The 16,678-nt window shown below is 42.0% G+C and overlaps 1 protein-coding gene across 7 annotated transcripts in view; it reads left to right on the top strand.

The window, feature by feature from the left end:
* The window catches only part of LOC127374461 (serine/threonine-protein kinase WNK4), a 30,750-nt gene that overhangs the window by 2,830 nt on the left and 11,242 nt on the right, over window positions 1-16,678 (top strand). For 6 of the 7 annotated variants that reach the window (XM_051419780.1, XM_051419782.1, XM_051419783.1 and 3 more), the window contains exons 2-20: window positions 188-751; window positions 5,990-6,162; window positions 8,092-8,312; window positions 8,451-8,608; window positions 8,684-8,772; window positions 9,167-9,386; window positions 9,491-9,724; window positions 9,962-10,145; window positions 10,288-10,499; window positions 11,008-11,081; window positions 11,232-11,367; window positions 11,474-11,590; window positions 12,813-12,959; window positions 13,039-13,093; window positions 14,534-14,644; window positions 15,433-15,944; window positions 16,105-16,153; window positions 16,237-16,442; window positions 16,540-16,588. In XM_051419780.1, coding sequence (XP_051275740.1) covers window positions 359-751; window positions 5,990-6,162; window positions 8,092-8,312; window positions 8,451-8,608; window positions 8,684-8,772; window positions 9,167-9,386; window positions 9,491-9,724; window positions 9,962-10,145; window positions 10,288-10,499; window positions 11,008-11,081; window positions 11,232-11,367; window positions 11,474-11,590; window positions 12,813-12,959; window positions 13,039-13,093; window positions 14,534-14,644; window positions 15,433-15,944; window positions 16,105-16,153; window positions 16,237-16,442; window positions 16,540-16,588 — 3,340 coding nt within the window. In that variant the 5' untranslated portion in view covers window positions 188-358. Of the gene's footprint in view, window positions 1-137; window positions 752-5,989; window positions 6,163-8,091; window positions 8,313-8,450; window positions 8,609-8,683; window positions 8,773-9,166; window positions 9,387-9,490; window positions 9,725-9,961; window positions 10,146-10,287; window positions 10,500-11,007; window positions 11,082-11,231; window positions 11,368-11,473; window positions 11,591-12,812; window positions 12,960-13,038; window positions 13,094-14,533; window positions 14,645-15,432; window positions 15,945-16,104; window positions 16,154-16,236; window positions 16,443-16,539; window positions 16,589-16,678 lie in introns of all 7 variants that reach the window. The other variant, XM_051419781.1, reaches the window with a different exon arrangement.

Raw genomic sequence — 16,678 nt, forward strand, 5'->3', positions numbered from 1 at the left:
TAATATAATGTAATATAATATGATACAATATAATATAATGTAATATAATATAATATAACACAATATCATATAATTGATTATAATTTAATATCGTTAGTTATTTAGTTATAGATTATTTAATCTATTGATTATTTCAGATCGATCAATACAATATGAACATATGAATGAATCAATAACGCTCTGGCAGCTCCTCTGATGTCACCCTGAGGGACTCGAACCAGTGACACTGCAGACACAACCTGGTCAACCTGGACTGACGACTCACTGAGGAGGAGGAAGAGGAGGAAGAGGAAGAGGAGGAAGAGGAGGAAGAGGAGGAGGGAGGAGGAGGAGGAGGAGGAAGAAGAGGAGGAGGAGGATGCTGCCTCGGACCACTGACTACCAAACCAAGAAAAGACCTGAAGAAGAAGAGGAGGAGAAACAGACTACTCCTCTTCCTCTCGTTACCATGCCAACCTCAGATGTCCAATTAGAGGCTGCAGCGAACCCTCCATCCAATCAGGACGTGAGCTCAGAATCCTCAGAGGAGACGACAGCCACCCTCTCGGACGCCAACAGGGAGACGTCACCATGGCAACAGAGGGAGGAAGAGGAGGAGGAGCACGACGAAAAGGAGACGCAGGCAGTGGCGTCATCTCCTGACGGACGATTCCTCAAGTTCAACATCGAGATCGGACGCGGGTCCTTCAAGGCCGTTTATAAAGGACTGGACACGGAGACAACGGTGGAGGTGGCCTGGTGTGAGCTACAGGTAACACACACTGTATACAACAATACACACTGTACTACACACTGTACACAACAATACACACTGTACTACACACTGTATACAACAATACACACTGTACTACACACTGTACACAACAATACACACTGTACTACACACTGTATACAACAATACACACTGTACACAACAATACACACTGTACTACACACTGTATACAAATACACACTGTACACAACAATACACACTGTACTACACACTATACTACACACTGTACACAACAATACACACTGTACTACACACTATACTACACACTGTACACAACAATACACACTGTACTACACACTGTATACAACAATACACACTGTATTTCACACTGTACACAACAATAAACACTGTACTACACACTGTACTACACACTGTACACAACAATACACACTGTACTACACACTGTATACAACAATACGCACTGTACTACACACTGTACACAACAATACACACTGTACTACACACTGTATACAACAATACACACTGTACTACACACTGTATACAACAATACACACTGTATTTCACACTGTACACAACAATACACACTGTACTACACACTGTACTACACACTGTACACAACAATACACACTGTACTACACACTGTATACAACAATACGCACTGTACTACACACTGTACACAACAATACACACTGTATACAACAATACACACTGTATACATATAATATTATACACAAAATACAAACTACACACTGACACAACAATACACACGCACAACAATACACACTGAAAAAAAAAAAAATAAAAAAAAAAAAAAAAAAAACTAACTATAAAATTTTTTAAAAAAAAAAAAATTTTTTTAATACTTTTATACACTATTTTACACTCTATATTCTTTATTTTACACACTGTACACAACAGAGCTCTACACTGTAGACTGCTGCATTATAAAGCACAGAGCTCTACACTGTAGACTACTGCATTATAAAGCACAGAGCTCTACACTGTAGACTGCTGCACTATAAAGCACAGAGCTGCATTATAACAAATAGAGCTCTACACTGTAGACTGCTGCATTATAAAGCACAGAGCTCTACACTGTAGACTGCTGCACTATAAAGCACAGAGCTGCATTATAACAAATAGAGTTCTACACTGTAGACTGCTGCACTATAAAGCACAGAGCTGCATTATAACAAATAGAGCTCTACAGTGTAGACTTATGCATTATAAAGCACAGAGCTCTACACTGTAGACTGCTGCATTATAAAGCACAGAGCTCTACACTGTAGACTGCTGCATTATAACAAATAGAGCTCTACATTGTAGACTGCTGCATTATAAAGTACAGAGCTCTACACTGTAGACTGCTGCATTATAATACACAGAGCTCTACATTGCAGACTGCTGCACTATAAAGCACAGAGCTCTACACTGCAGACTGCTGCACTATAAAACACAGAGCTCTACACTGTAGACTGCTGCATTATAAAGCACAGAGCTCTACACTGTAGACTGCTGCATTATAACGCACAGAGCTTTACACTGTAGACTGCTGCACTATAGAGCACAGAGCTCTACACTGTAGACTGCTGCATTATAGAGCACAGAGGTCTACACTGTAGACAGCTGCATTATAACAAATAGAGCTCGACATTGTAGACTGCCGCATTATAACAAATAGAGCTCTACACTGTAGATTGCTGCACTATAAAGCACAGAGCTCTACACTGCAGACTGCTGCATTATAAAGTACAGAGCTCTACACTGTAGACCGCTGCATTATAACAAATAAAGCTCTACACTGTAGACTGCTGCATTATAAAGCACAGAGCTCTACACTGTAGACTGCTGCATTATAAAGCACAGAGCTCTACACTGTAGACTGCTGCATTATAACGCACAGAGCTTTACACTGTAGACTGCTGCACTATAGAGCACAGAGCTCTACACTGTAGACTGCTGCATTATAGAGCACAGAGGTCTACACTGTAGACAGCTGCATTATAACAAATAGAGCTCGACATTGTAGACTGCCGCATTATAACAAATAGAGCTCTACACTGTAGATTGCTGCACTATAAAGCACAGAGCTCTACACTGCAGACTGCTGCATTATAAAGTACAGAGCTCTACACTGTAGACCGCTGCATTATAACAAATAAAGCTCTACACTGTAGACTGCTGCATTATAAAGCACAGAGCTCTACACTGTAGACTGCTGCATTATAAAGCACAGAGCTCTACATTGCAGACTGTTTATGAAGGAGACTTCCTGTAACCAGAGCTCATCATAACCTCTGACAACTTTCTGTTTGACAAACACGTGGTTTAGAGTAAGACCTCCAGACCGACAGGAACATATTTGATTATTGATTAGAATCTGCTTCACACTCTCACGCATCATGTGTGTGTTTCTAATAACTTTTTAATTAACGTCAGACCTGTCGTCATGGTAACATTGGTTGTTGTCGTGGACACTGAGCAGATTCAAGGGCAGATTAGACCAACAGACTCAACAGGAAGTACGTGTTCATTTATACAGAACCTTTCAGATTATAAGTCACAGCACGCTGCATATGGACACCTGTAGTTCCCCAAACAGCCACTAGAGGCTCCAGCAGTGAGTCGGTCTACATAAGGCCCCATATTAAACTGCAGAAATAAACATGAACTATCACAAAGACTTTCGAGGAAACATGTCGTCCAACCTGTTTTTAGATTGATTTTGGTCCTGTTCACTGTGGACTTCAGGGTCAAAGGTTAAGGGTCGGTCTCCAGGATATGAGTGTCTATGTAACGTCCCCAGAAGTGAGCTAAGTAAACGTGTATGTGTCTGTTATCAGAGTGTTTCTCAGCTTTGAAGCAGACTTTATAGTTTTATTGGACACTGACGCTGAGCTCTGATTGGCTGAGAATGAGGAAGTGCAGTGATAGCAGATGAGAGTAAATATTTAACACACACACTCATTAACTTGTATCACTGTGAGGACATTTCATTATGAAGGTGTCTCACCATCATTTTCAGTCCTCCTGTGTTTGTCTGTCGTCCCCCATTGTTCTATCAGCCTATTTTCTATAATTTGGTAAACTGATGACCTGCTTAAGTGACAGATTTTATGGATATTTTATATTAAATCCAAAACTGTACAATGAACATAAACAGTGAACTCAGTAACTGCAGGAAGTTTGTGTAAATCCAGAGATTTTATTAATTTTCAGCAGATTTTTTTCTCTTTTTAGACAATTCTCTGTCTGTGTTCTGTATTTTTTATCATTTTTAATGATCATACAGACTTAATAGGATTATTTTCTGACAAATTAATAGTTTTCTCTTCCCTGATGCTCAGTAATTGATCTATTATACAACTTACTGATCTTATTCACAGAAGAGAACCAAATGCTGAGACATAGGTCGACTGTGTGTGTTATTTAAGTTTTCTAACATGCCTTAAAATCAAGAAAGCCTTGCGACCCCCAGCAGTTTTCCCAGGTTGGAAACCATTGCTTTATGGTCTATTTTACTCTAAATGGACCATCATTTCATAAATGAACATCATGCTGTATGGAAGAAGACTGAAACTAGAGACTGAGACCAGAAACTCATCAGGAAACTGTTTAGAATTCCAAAGTCGACTAATTTCTCAGTCAGTTGTGCATCGTGGTGGCAGAAAAACAGCAGAAACAGAGACAACAGAGAGATCCCTGGAATTAAGAGAAATTGTCCTGTTTTATACTGTTATTATTCCAGCTTTATCATTACAGCTTTATATTGTTATTGTTACAGCTTTATTATTCCAGCTTTATATTGTTATTATTCCAGCTTTATACTGTTAATATTACAGCTTTAAACTGTTATTATTCCAGCTTTATACTGTAATTATTCCAGCTTTATACTGTTAATATTACAGCTTTATACTGTTATTATTCCAGCTTTATACTGTTATTATTCCAGCTTTATACTGTTAATATTCCAGCTTTATACTGTTAATATTCCAGCTTTATACTGTTATTATTACAGCTTTATACTGTTATTATTACAGCTTTATACTGTTATTATTACAGCTTTATACTGTTAATATTACAGCTTTATACTGTTATTAGTCCAGCTTTATCATTACAGCTTTATATTGTTATTGTTACAGCTTTATTATTCCAGCTTTATATTGTTATTATTCCAGCTTTATACTGTTAATATTCCAGCTTTATACTGTTAATATTACAGCTTTATACTGTTATTATTCCAGCTTTATACTGTTATTATTCCAGCTTTATACTGTTATTATTCCAGCTTTATACTGTTAATATTACAGCTTTATACTGTTATTATTCCAGCTTTATACTGTTATTGTTACAACTTTATTATTACAGCTTTATATGTTATCATTTATTGTTTATTATTTATTGTATTCGTACTGGGGAGTTTTTACTGAATCAGTAAGACATCCGTGTGTGTGAGAGAGAGAAAGAGAGAGAGAGAGAGATAGTGTTACTGCTGACGCAGCAGTTTGTTATACTGTACACAGTAACAGTATCTGATTGGACAGACGGCTGCTGGTTGATGTTGATAACAACACACACACACACACACGCACACACACACACACACACACACACACACACACACACACACACAGAGTTTATGAGGTCAAAGGTCAGCCCTCTGCGTTGAACTTCCTGTTGTTTGTTTATGGTACTCAACCTCTTTATGTTTATATTTTCTGGATGAATGATGTCACAGGTTTGTTCCTGATGATCTGTAACGTTTCCTGACAGTTAATAATTATATATTTTCGATTGTAAGAACCCATTTTTTATTTAATTTTATAAACTGAACATGAGAACTGAAGCAGAAAAAGAAAGTACAACAAAAACAGATTAAATGTTAATGTTATAAGTGACATTAAAACAGTAATTTTAATTTTAATTGTATTTTATGATCTTTTAATTTTTAATTTTATATATTTAATATAATTTTACATTGCATTACATTTTATTTTAATTATTTTCCTTTATTTTGTTTTATTTCATTTTATATTGTTTTTATTTAATATTTTTATTCTATTTTATTTGACTTAAGTTTTAATTTAATACATTTATATATATATATATGTGTGTGTGTGTGTGTGTGTGTGTGTGTGTGTGTGTGTGTGTGTGTGTGCTGAGTTCCCATCATGCTCTGCAGTAATATGAGACGGTTCTCCAGGTGAGTGAGTATCAGCTGATTAATGTGTTAATTGATCTTCTCCAACCAATCAGACTCACCGTCTGAATAAGATGGAGCGTCAGAGGTTCAACGAAGAGGTGGAGATGCTGAAAGCTCTGCAGCATCCAAACATCGTCCGCTTCTTTGACTCCTGGAAGTCCACGCTGAGGGGCCACAAATGCACCATCCTGGTGACGGAGCTCATGACGTCCGGGACCCTCAAGACGTGAGTCCACAATCTAAGACAAAACCTAGACCTGGACCTGAACTATCTGTCCTGGTTTTGAGTGCAGAGTTTGTGTTTGTGGTTTCAGGTTGTTTTTCATTCTTGTCAGTAGTTTCTGGAGCATTTCAAACAAGCTGCTATTAAAATATTAAATACATTCCCATTCTAAAACAAAGCAATTAAATCAAAAATAAAGTATACTAAATCTTATTAACGATATATAATTTGTTCAAGATGCTGCTGACCTTATCTTCCCTCTTCTGACTGTTGATCAATAGATTATAGTCATTAATCGCTTTCACAATGTATTAAAGCTTCTCTATGTGACGTTCAGTGAACTGTAGCTAACAGCGCCACCAGTGGCTTTTCAGTGAACTGCAGTCAGCGTCCTGGGCGTCGGCCAACAGTGACAAACACTGAAAGCTGTAAAATAACTGACAATCATATTTTGAATAACGTTACAATCTGCAGTGTTCCTATATTTTATTTGCACCGTTAGTTCTATGCTACTAACTAGCTCGTTATCCAGCTAACAGCACAATCAGACAATATGTTCCACAAGCTTTGCAGTAATGTTAGCTTTGACTTTGGACTCTGTGTTGGACTCTGTGTTGGACTCTGTGTTGGACTCTGTGTTGTGGACTCTGTGTTGGACTCTGTGTTGTGGACTCTGTGTTGGGCTCTGTGTTGGACTCTGTGTTGGACTCTGTGTTGTGGACTCTGTGTTGGACTCTGTGTTGTGGACTCTATGTTGTGGACTCTGTGTTGGACTCTGTGTTGGACTCTGTGTTGTGGACTCTGTGTTGTGGACTCTGTGTTGTTGGACTCTGTGTTGTGGACTCTGTGTTGTGGACTCTGTGTTGGACTCTGTGTTGTGGACTCTGTGTTGTGGACTCTGTGTTGTTGGACTCTGTGTTGTGGACTCTGTGTTGTGGACTCTGTGTTGGACTCTGTGTTGGACTCTGTGTTGGACTCTGTGTTGTGGACTCTGTGTTGGACTCTGTGTTGGACTCTGTGTTGTGGACTCTGTTGTACGTGTGACTCTGTGTTGGACTCTGTGTTGTGGACTCTGTGTTGTGGACTCTGTGTTGGACTCTGTGTTGTGGACTCTGTGTTGGACTCTGTGTTGGACTCTGTGTTGTGGACTCTGTGTTGTGGACTCTGTGTTGGACTCTGTGTTGTGGACTCTGTGTTGGACTCTGTGTTGTGACTCTGTGTTGGACTCTGTGTTGTGGACTCTGTTGTGGACTCTGTGTTGGACTCTGTGTTGGACTCTGTGTTGGACTCTGTGTTGTGGACTCTGTGTTGGACTCTGTGTTGTGGACTCTGTGTTGGACTCTGTGTTGTGGACTCTGTGTTGTGGACTCTGTGTTGTGGACTCTGTGTTGGACTCTGTGTTGTGGACTCTGTGTTGGACTCTGTGTTGTGGACTCTGTGTTGGACTCTGTGTTGTGGACTCTGTGTTGGACTCTGTGTTGGACTCTGTGTTTGTAGACGTTAGCGGACTCCATTTATAAGCTAACGTTAGCTAGTGTTGCCCACTGTTGGCACTCGGGAGCATAAAGGTCACAACCTTTGACCCTCATCCTACATAGAGACACATAGAGATCAGTCCACAGACAGCAGAGGAACAAAGCTCCACTACAACCTGTTCACTGTCTGCTGATCAATAATCTGATTATTATAGAGACATAATACAGAATATGCTTCAGGATCATATATATGGAACCTTTAATGTTTCAATTTCTGGTCCTCTATGGCTGCTTTGTACAGTGGAGTTCCTCAAGGATCCATCTGAGGTCCTGTTGTATTACTGTGGAGTATTTTTTTTAAAAGAAGTCACAAAGTGGTTAAAATACATAAAAAAAAACATTTCACTTCCTGAATGCCCGTTCCTGCAGCTCACCTGTCTCCATTCAACCACTTCAGGTACCTGCGCAGGTTCCGTCAGATGAAGCTGAAGCTGCTGCAGCGTTGGAGCTTCCAGATCCTGAAGGGGCTGCAGTTCTTGCACTCACGCTGCCCCCCCATCCTGCACCGAGACCTCAAGTGTGACAACGTCTTCATAACTGGACCCTCCGCCTCCGTCAAGATCGGAGACCTGGGTCTCGCCACGCTCAAGAAGGCCTCGTTCGCTAAGAGTGTCATTGGTAAGAACACAGCGAGTACGGAGAGCCAGCAGGATAAAAACTGTTGGGTTTGAAACTGTTAATTTTTAATTACTGCAAACATCAATCTGTGAGTCAGATTTCTGTTGTACCTCATGTTGTGACTGGTGATGTGTTCAGGGACCCCAGAGTTCATGGCTCCGGAGATGTATGAGGAGAAGTACGATGAGGCTGTGGACGTTTACGCCTTCGGCATGTGCATGCTGGAGATGGCGACGTCTGAGTATCCGTATTCCGAGTGTCACAACGCCGCCCAGATCTACCGCAAAGTCACCAACGTAAGGCTCCACCCACCCGAGCGAGTGCTGACTGCTTCCTGTCTTTGTGTGTTTGACTCTGTGTTTGTTTCTCAGGGAATCAAACCCAATAGTTTCTCCAAAGTGAAAGTCCCCGAGCTGAAGGAGATCATTGAAGGCTGCATTCGAACCAACAGCAATGAGAGGTAACGTGACCAATCAAAGCACAGCATGTACACCTTTTAATTCTCTTTCACACTCGTTCAGTTCATTTGATCTCTACCAAACTAACAAACCAACAGCTGAAAGCACATGATGAAGAGGATGATATATAAAGCTACCATAGACTGTGTAATTAAAAAAGCGGCTACCGGAGAATTTTAGTTGCTGTTCAAAAGTAGTTCAAACTCTCCTACTACTGGTTCTAGAACTAGAAGACCCAACGCATCCAGTGGTACCAAATACGTCATGCTAGCTTGTCTGGAAGGAGGCTAAATAATCCATTCCAGATTTAGGCTAAATTTTTGGCAATGGAAAAACCCTAACCCCTTTAGACACCTGTGGGATGATGATCATCAGTCTCTCGGTCTCCTCCCGCAGGTTCACGGTTCAGGACCTGCTGGATCACCGGTTCTTCCAGGAGCAGGTGGGAGTCCACGTGGATCTGGCCGAGGACGATGATGGCTCGAAGGCAGCGCTGAAGCTCTGGCTCAGGATGGACGGGAACAAGAAGCTCCACGGGAAATACAAAGACAACAACGCCATCGAGTTCCTGTTTGAGCTGTACAAAGACGTCCCCGAGGAGGTCGCCCAGGAGATGGTACCCACAGCACCGCGCCGATGACATCACCCCGCAGGCCAACAGGTTAAGTCTCAACTGTCTCTCTCTCTCTCTCTCTGTCTCTCTCTCTGTCTGTCTCTCAGGTGGTGTTGGGATTTGTGTGTGAGGCGGACTATAAGCTTGTTGCCATGGCGATCAGACACAGAGTGACGGCCATAAAGCGTCAGCGGGAGAAACAGCACCGCCTGCTGGAGGAGAACCGCCAGAAGGAAGCCGTCATCGAGGAAGAATCTGATCCCGCCCCCCAGTCACCTGAAGCGGCCAATCAGAAGTCTGCAGCCGCCACGAGCTCGTCTGCTGGAAAGGTGGCCAGTCAGGTGTGTTTGAAGCTGGTGACACACAGCGCCTCCTGCTGGCAGCGTTTACTCCTACAGTCAGAAAGGTTTCATTTGAACCTTCCTCAGCTCTCAATCTTTAATATGGATTTCAGTTAAAACCAGGAACTACTTTCATTTGATGACAGTGACATTTAACCAGTCACCTGCCTTCAAATATATTATTATTATTTGATTAATTGATTAGCCAGTGAGTAGTCCTCATGTCTTAACTCACAGCCCTTCCCTGCCTGGATCCAAGCCCCGCCCTCTTTAAGGACGACATCTTCGACGCTGTCATGGAGCAGCCCGGTGGATTCTGGGATCGGCAGCGTCTCCAGTCGGACGGAAGGAGACGGAGACGGAGACAGAGACGAGGAGGACGACAAGATCTCCAAACATACCTCATACTCCTCCACTACATGTCAGCATATTATTATATTATTTCTATATAATTTGCATTTGTTATATTATTGTTTATATTATTTATAATTTTATTAGAAATTGTATATCAATTACTCATATAATTAATTTTCACATCTCTTCGTCTCTGGTTGCCATGGCAGCGGACTGTGAGATGGACACCTCCTTCGGTTCCTTTGGGGTCCCAGATAAGGTTGAAACCACGCCCCCTCCAGTCACAAACCCCGCCCCCCTACTTTCTATCCCCGCCCCTGCTCCGGTGGCCCAGAAGACTCCTCGACGTGAAGCTGTTCCTCTCCATGTGACCCGAGCTCCATTCAAAGGCCCGCCCCTCCCTGTGCTGCGTTTCCCCAAGGTAACATTGTTTAATATCAACATTGGAACTTTATATATGTGACAGAAACTGAAGTAAAGCAGAATAACTAATCTGTAACTAATATTCTGAATGCAGTATTTTCACAGTGCGGTACTGATACTTTTACTTCTTCCACCACTAATTACCTTTGTTCTTATCCGAGTGTTGTTATGTACTGTACACACCAAGACACACCAACAGTATTTGTTTTCTTATCTACAGTAAGTTTAAGTATATAATCTGACGTATATTCATTAAATAATTGTATTAATTGATAACTGAAGTAATTGTCGAGGTGTACAGGTGAACATGCAGCAGGTGTGTTGATGTTGGAGAGATGGATCTCTGTCTCCCTCTAGAGGACATAAAACAGTACTGACCTGAGAGAGCTTTAGACCAACCAACCTTCCCTTTGAATCATGGGAAAACAAGCAGGTCATCATCAGGAGACACTAAGGTGGAACTGATTCTGGATCAGTTCAGTCCGAATCTTTCTGTTTGTCTCCAGAGCATCGCTGTGTCCCACAATGCTGAGCGGCCACCGTCTGGATCGGTCTGCGGCTTCTCCTCCCCTGTCGACAGGTAAGGCACACAGAGGCAGGTGTGTTTCTGTGCATTCATCAGGATGACCTTAACCTCAATCTTATTCTAAATTAGCTGAATACTCACTATATAAACCACAGGATCTGTCTGTCTGTCTGTCTGTCTGTCTGTCTGTCTGTCTGTCTGTAGCTACGCCTCTGATGTGACCTCAGGTTTGAGTGACGGCAATGATGGCCAATCAGACAAGAGCAACCAGGAAGCGGTCAAATGGGCGGCTACGAAGCAGTTCAGGAGGAGAGCAAGGGCTCGTCTGAAAATCATAGGGGTGAGTGAGGGTAGTAAACATTACATCATATATAACGTATTTATATATAACACAGTGTGTGTGTGTGTGTGTGTGTGTGTGTGTGTGTGTGTGTGCGCGCGCTCAGGTGTCAGACATGGTGGACCGGGTGGTGGAGTGCCAGCTGCAGACTCACAACAGTAAGATGGTGACCTTTAAGTTCGACCTGGACGGAGACAATCCGGAGGACATCGCCTCTGTGATGGTGAGCACCAGCAGCCAATCAGAGCACAGCGCTGCTTCTCCTGGAATATGACGTCTTTACCCTCTCAAACTCCTGCCTGGATTTATCCACGGTAGTGATCGTGAACACAGACCTGGTTTATAATGTCAGATAGTTGTTGTGTGATCGGATGCACTAACAGAGGAGGAGGAGGAGGAGGAGGAGGAGGAGGAGGAGGAGGAGGAGGAGGATATTATTGTGCTTCTACACAATAAAACCTTCTCTATAATCTTTGTGCCTCGTCGCTGTCTGGAGGGAGATTCTCTCTCCAGTGTTTGGCTGCACTGAAGCACCAGATTGACCTGAACAACATCTTTTGGTGGATTACATTAATTAATTCCTCTTATTGGCATTTGTTGTGTCTGATCTCTACCGCTGTCTCTCCCACAGAGCTCACAGTGGAGAGGCAGACAGCGAGAGAGCTGATGTAAAATAAAAGATGGGATCAATAAAGCTCAATATAGCCAATCGGATCAGTTAAAAATGCCTTCATTGATCTGAGGACATCTCAACCCTGCTTTCAGTCTGCGGCAGTATGGGGGGAGGGATTCTCCATAAGAGAGATCTAAAGATCAAACTGGAGCTCAGGCAGTGACTTATACTATAAATACTGCAGCGGCTTCTGTATGTGGATCACAACAACCCAAAACCTGCAGCTTGTCCACATATCTTTGTTTTTCATCTTTTGAGAGGTGATATAAATATTCATGGTTAAAATTAATGGCTATTATTCAAATGCCTTATTTGTGGTTTCTAGTGTAAGTCGCCATATTGGTACGTTGTTTTAGTACGTTAGTATGTTAGTCACTTGACTGAAAACTACGAATAACAGTTGAGCAAGCCTCAGTCAGAAGCTCACTATATATAATGTCTCTTTTATCTTTTAACCATCAAAATGTGGTTGTTTCAACATAGATTAGCTTAGCATGTAGCATATCTAAGTACAGGGAAGGAGGAAGTTGCTCAACTGTTGTTGGAGCACAGAATTAAAAAGGGGCAGGGCTTATGAAGGGTCAGTTGCATTTGAGACGATATGAATGATGATGTTTGTTCTGTATATCATTTATTTTATTTTATTAATATATATTTGGAAATAAATGAAACATAAAGAGATTAAAATTCTTTGTGATAGAAACTTTTCAGCACTTGTTCTGTATTTTGTTTCTGTTATTACGATTTTTACACATTTTTTCTTCTGTCTCAGACGCACAGAGACTTCATCCTGCCGTCAGAGCGAGAAGGATTCATCCTCCGCATGTACGACATCATCCAGAGGGCGGAGTCTATGATGCATCAACTGCAGCCGGCCAACACTGATAGGTTATCTCACCTGACCACCATGGAGTCCACGGTGGGTGTGCGAGGGAATATTTACCTGATCAATCAGAAAACACTGAGAAATGTTTTTACTAGTTTTATTCTTCTTTCAGCCAAACCTACCGGCACAGGGTCTCACCAGAACTCTGTCCTCATCTTCACTTCCTGGTAAGAAAATAAGGAAGGAGTGTGGAGGGAGAAGTGTTTTCCAAACACAAGATAGTTTAGAGATCGGTTCAGAAGTTTGGATCAGATGATTTGATATGTGTCACACAGTTCACAATCGGATCCAAAAACATGTTTTTAAGTACTGAATCAGAAAAGTCATCAACTAAAGTCAGCACAAATACTGATACAGAGTTTGATAAGGAGGAAGAATACTGAACCCAAATGCAGCTGAGTGTTCCTGAATTTGGTTCACTGATGCTGTATAACCTCATATCCCTGTAAGTAGAACAGCAAATAGCTTCAGTGAAGTAGATAGTCAGTCCTTCCAGGGTTACATGGGCTTTTTTTGGGATTGTTGCGGCCTATTTCAAACACATCTCTATCACTGTGATTTATATGTTACTACACCAATGTTACCACAAACCATACCATCTAACTCACCTACATTTTTTCAGCTCTTGTAATAGATCTGGATGCAACAGCCTCTGTCATGGTGATTTGTGTTTTGTGGTAGAAATGTCAAAAAATACAGAAAAAAGTGGAAAAGGAAGAAGTCAGTAATTTTTATTAGTAAATGTGACGTTTTTATCGTCTGCATCTTCCCAACTAGAAACAAGGAGGAGTTTAGTGACATATGATTCAAAATTGTGAAGGGGTCCGCTATGATCGGTGAAACTTACACTACAATGATCATGGTCAAATTTGCAGAAAACTTGTGGTGACTGGACAAAATTGCAAGGTTGTGCAGAATTCACAGGGATTGGTTTGCGTTACTTGTTGCAGTTGCAATATTGAAATTCCCTGGAGGGACTGATTAGCTGCTAACACCATGTAGTCTGTTCCTGTCACTAACTTTATTGTCAGCGCACACATTACAACCACTCCAGGAAGTTGCAATGTTGCGATCACAAGAATTAACACACGTGCAATTTTATCAAATCACCACAAGTTGTTGTGGGAGTTATACTGTCATCAAACTCACTTCCTTCTTTCTGCGTCTGACATTTACTATTCAAACAGTGCGATTTTATTCTTACTGGAACAAGTTGCCTTAGATTTTTAAGGAATTCTATAAAAACACATTAATAATGTCAAATATTTTTGTAATTTTCATTTTGTCCTGCAATTTCAACACCGAAAACCTTTTGTAGAAAAGCTGCCGTGAAATCAGGCATTATAGGGCGCAACAATCCCAAAAAGAGCCTGGACAACCCTCTCTACTAGTGGCAGCTACCAGGCTGAACTGTGTGTCAACCACCAAATTATATTTATAGCTCACATCCCATATAACCACTCAAAATGATTTCAACCTCAGCTATTGTCTTCTTAAATTAGTTTGTGATGCCACTGAGATTTTATCATATGACAGCAGTTTTCAGATAGATCCAATTTACTCGCATCAGATGGCCTGAATTATTAATTGATGTGTTTTCCCATCAGACATTGCAGATGCGGACCCGTCCCCACTGAAGGGAGTAGACTTCTACATCGACCCTGAGGCCACCCCGTCCGTCAGACCACTGAGGTCACAGTCTTTCCACACCTCCTCAGGTACATGAACCCCTTTTCTATTTGTTCATATAACAGATACACATAAACCATCTTGTTCTCTGTGTTCAGTTACTTGTGGCGTCCCTCAGGGGTTTAGCAGGGTGATCAGTAGTAGTTAGAGTTCAGGGCCCAGGTTGATGCACTCTCCACTTGGTCAGATGTTAGAATCCTGATGATGGAAATCTCTAAGAAAATTGTGTTTCTTTTCTTTTGTTTTTTTGAAATTGTGACAAAAGTTTGCCTCACTGCAACATATGATCTATATAAAAGTCCAACACTGTATATTGGTCAAAATATGCAAAATCAAATAACATGCATTCTGTATATATGTATATACATGTATATGTATCTGCATGCAAACACACCTTTGGATAGTAGATATCATGTTCCAAATGGCATTCAGATTCCACAGTGACTATACAATTGACTTTTTTTAGTATTATATTTAGAATATATACATTTATACTACACATATATAGTGTATATAGAGGTCTATAATATATATTTGATCCATATAATACTACCAATGCTGAAATCATTCATTTTAACTTTATTTCATAAGTTTTAGTAAAGGCAAATAAATAGTTTTTAGTCCATTTGACAATATTATCTAAGTTACAGAGGTCAGGCGGATACAAGTCAGAAGTTATTGCTTTAGATACAGGGCATAGGTCTGGACTGTCTATTTGATCGATATAATAGTAACAATAATGATATTATTAATGTTAATAAACAAATGTTGTTATTGTTATTGTGTCTCACCCTCCTCCCCATCTTTCTCTCTGCAGCTTCCTCCCATCAGCCCCCCACATACCCCCTCCATTACCCTCACCCAGACTCTGCTGCTCCTCCTCAGTATCACCTTCCATCTCCCCCTTACTCCCCGTACTCCAACCCCTTCCCCACCCAGAACTCCTCAACTGGCCTCCACCGTGTCCACAGTAACCCCTCCCTCCTCACCCCCACCTCCTCTTCCTCAGCTCCTCCTCCTCCTCACTGGCCCCCCCCGGACCAACCTCTCTTCTCTTTGGCTAATGTACTCTCTCTAGCCATGAGTGTGGCCCACTCCTTCATGCCCCCACCTGGGACCCCCAACCAGGGCTTTCACCCCCAATCCCTGTCTCCCCCGTTCCCCTCCCCACAGGCTGCTCCCCCCCCCCCCATGTCTCCATCCCTGGGTGCTAAGCTCCATCTTCCGAGCCATGTCTCCTTCTCTGCTCCCTTCTCCTCCCAGCTGTCCTACAGCACCCCCTCCTATCAGCAGGGGGCGCCATCCAGCTGGGCTCCAGACGCACCTCAGGTAGGAAATAGCATCAAGGACAGGTGAGCGTCTGTTAAACATGTGCTTACCTGTGCTGATGGTGCATTCAGGAGCTCCTCGTGGACCTTTACCTGCAGCAGTAACCAGATTATACAGAGCTGGTTTATTCATTCATTAATTATTGGTTCCTTAATTTCAGCCTCACAGTCCTGTTCGGCTGAAGGTCGGATTTGCTCCGCCCCCTCGTGGTGAGTCCCCGCTGACATCACAGAGTGACATCACACATCACAGCAGACTGAACAGACTCACTAATCCTTTAACTGGTTCACAGGTACAAACTCTGTCTCTGCTCCCAGCCTGACCAACAGTCAAAGTCTGACCAGTGCTGCTGTTCCGACTACTGTTCCTGTTTCGACCAGTGCTCCCAGTGCTCCCAGTGTTCCCAGTGCTCTCAGTGCTCCCAGTGTTCCCAGTGCTCCCAGTGCTCCCAGAGCCAGAGGAGAGCTCTGTGACTTTGTCTCGAGTCGTCACAACAGAGTAAGACAATCAGAGGAGACGTCTTTGACCCGTTAATATGAAATTAAACATTATTTTTATTTATGTTTTTATTGATGATGCTCTTCCTCTTGTGCAGGTGTCCTCCCCTGCCCCCCCCTCACCTGGACTGTCACCCATACAGGAGGGTAAGACATACCTGTCTGTGTGTGTGTCCACCATCCGACCAACAATTTGTTTTAGAGTGAGACTTGGATGACTGACTCCACTGATATGAA

This window comes from Dicentrarchus labrax, unplaced genomic scaffold (assembly GCF_905237075.1).
Source record: "Dicentrarchus labrax unplaced genomic scaffold, dlabrax2021, whole genome shotgun sequence".
In the NCBI taxonomy this organism is placed as follows: domain Eukaryota; kingdom Metazoa; phylum Chordata; class Actinopteri; family Moronidae; genus Dicentrarchus; species Dicentrarchus labrax.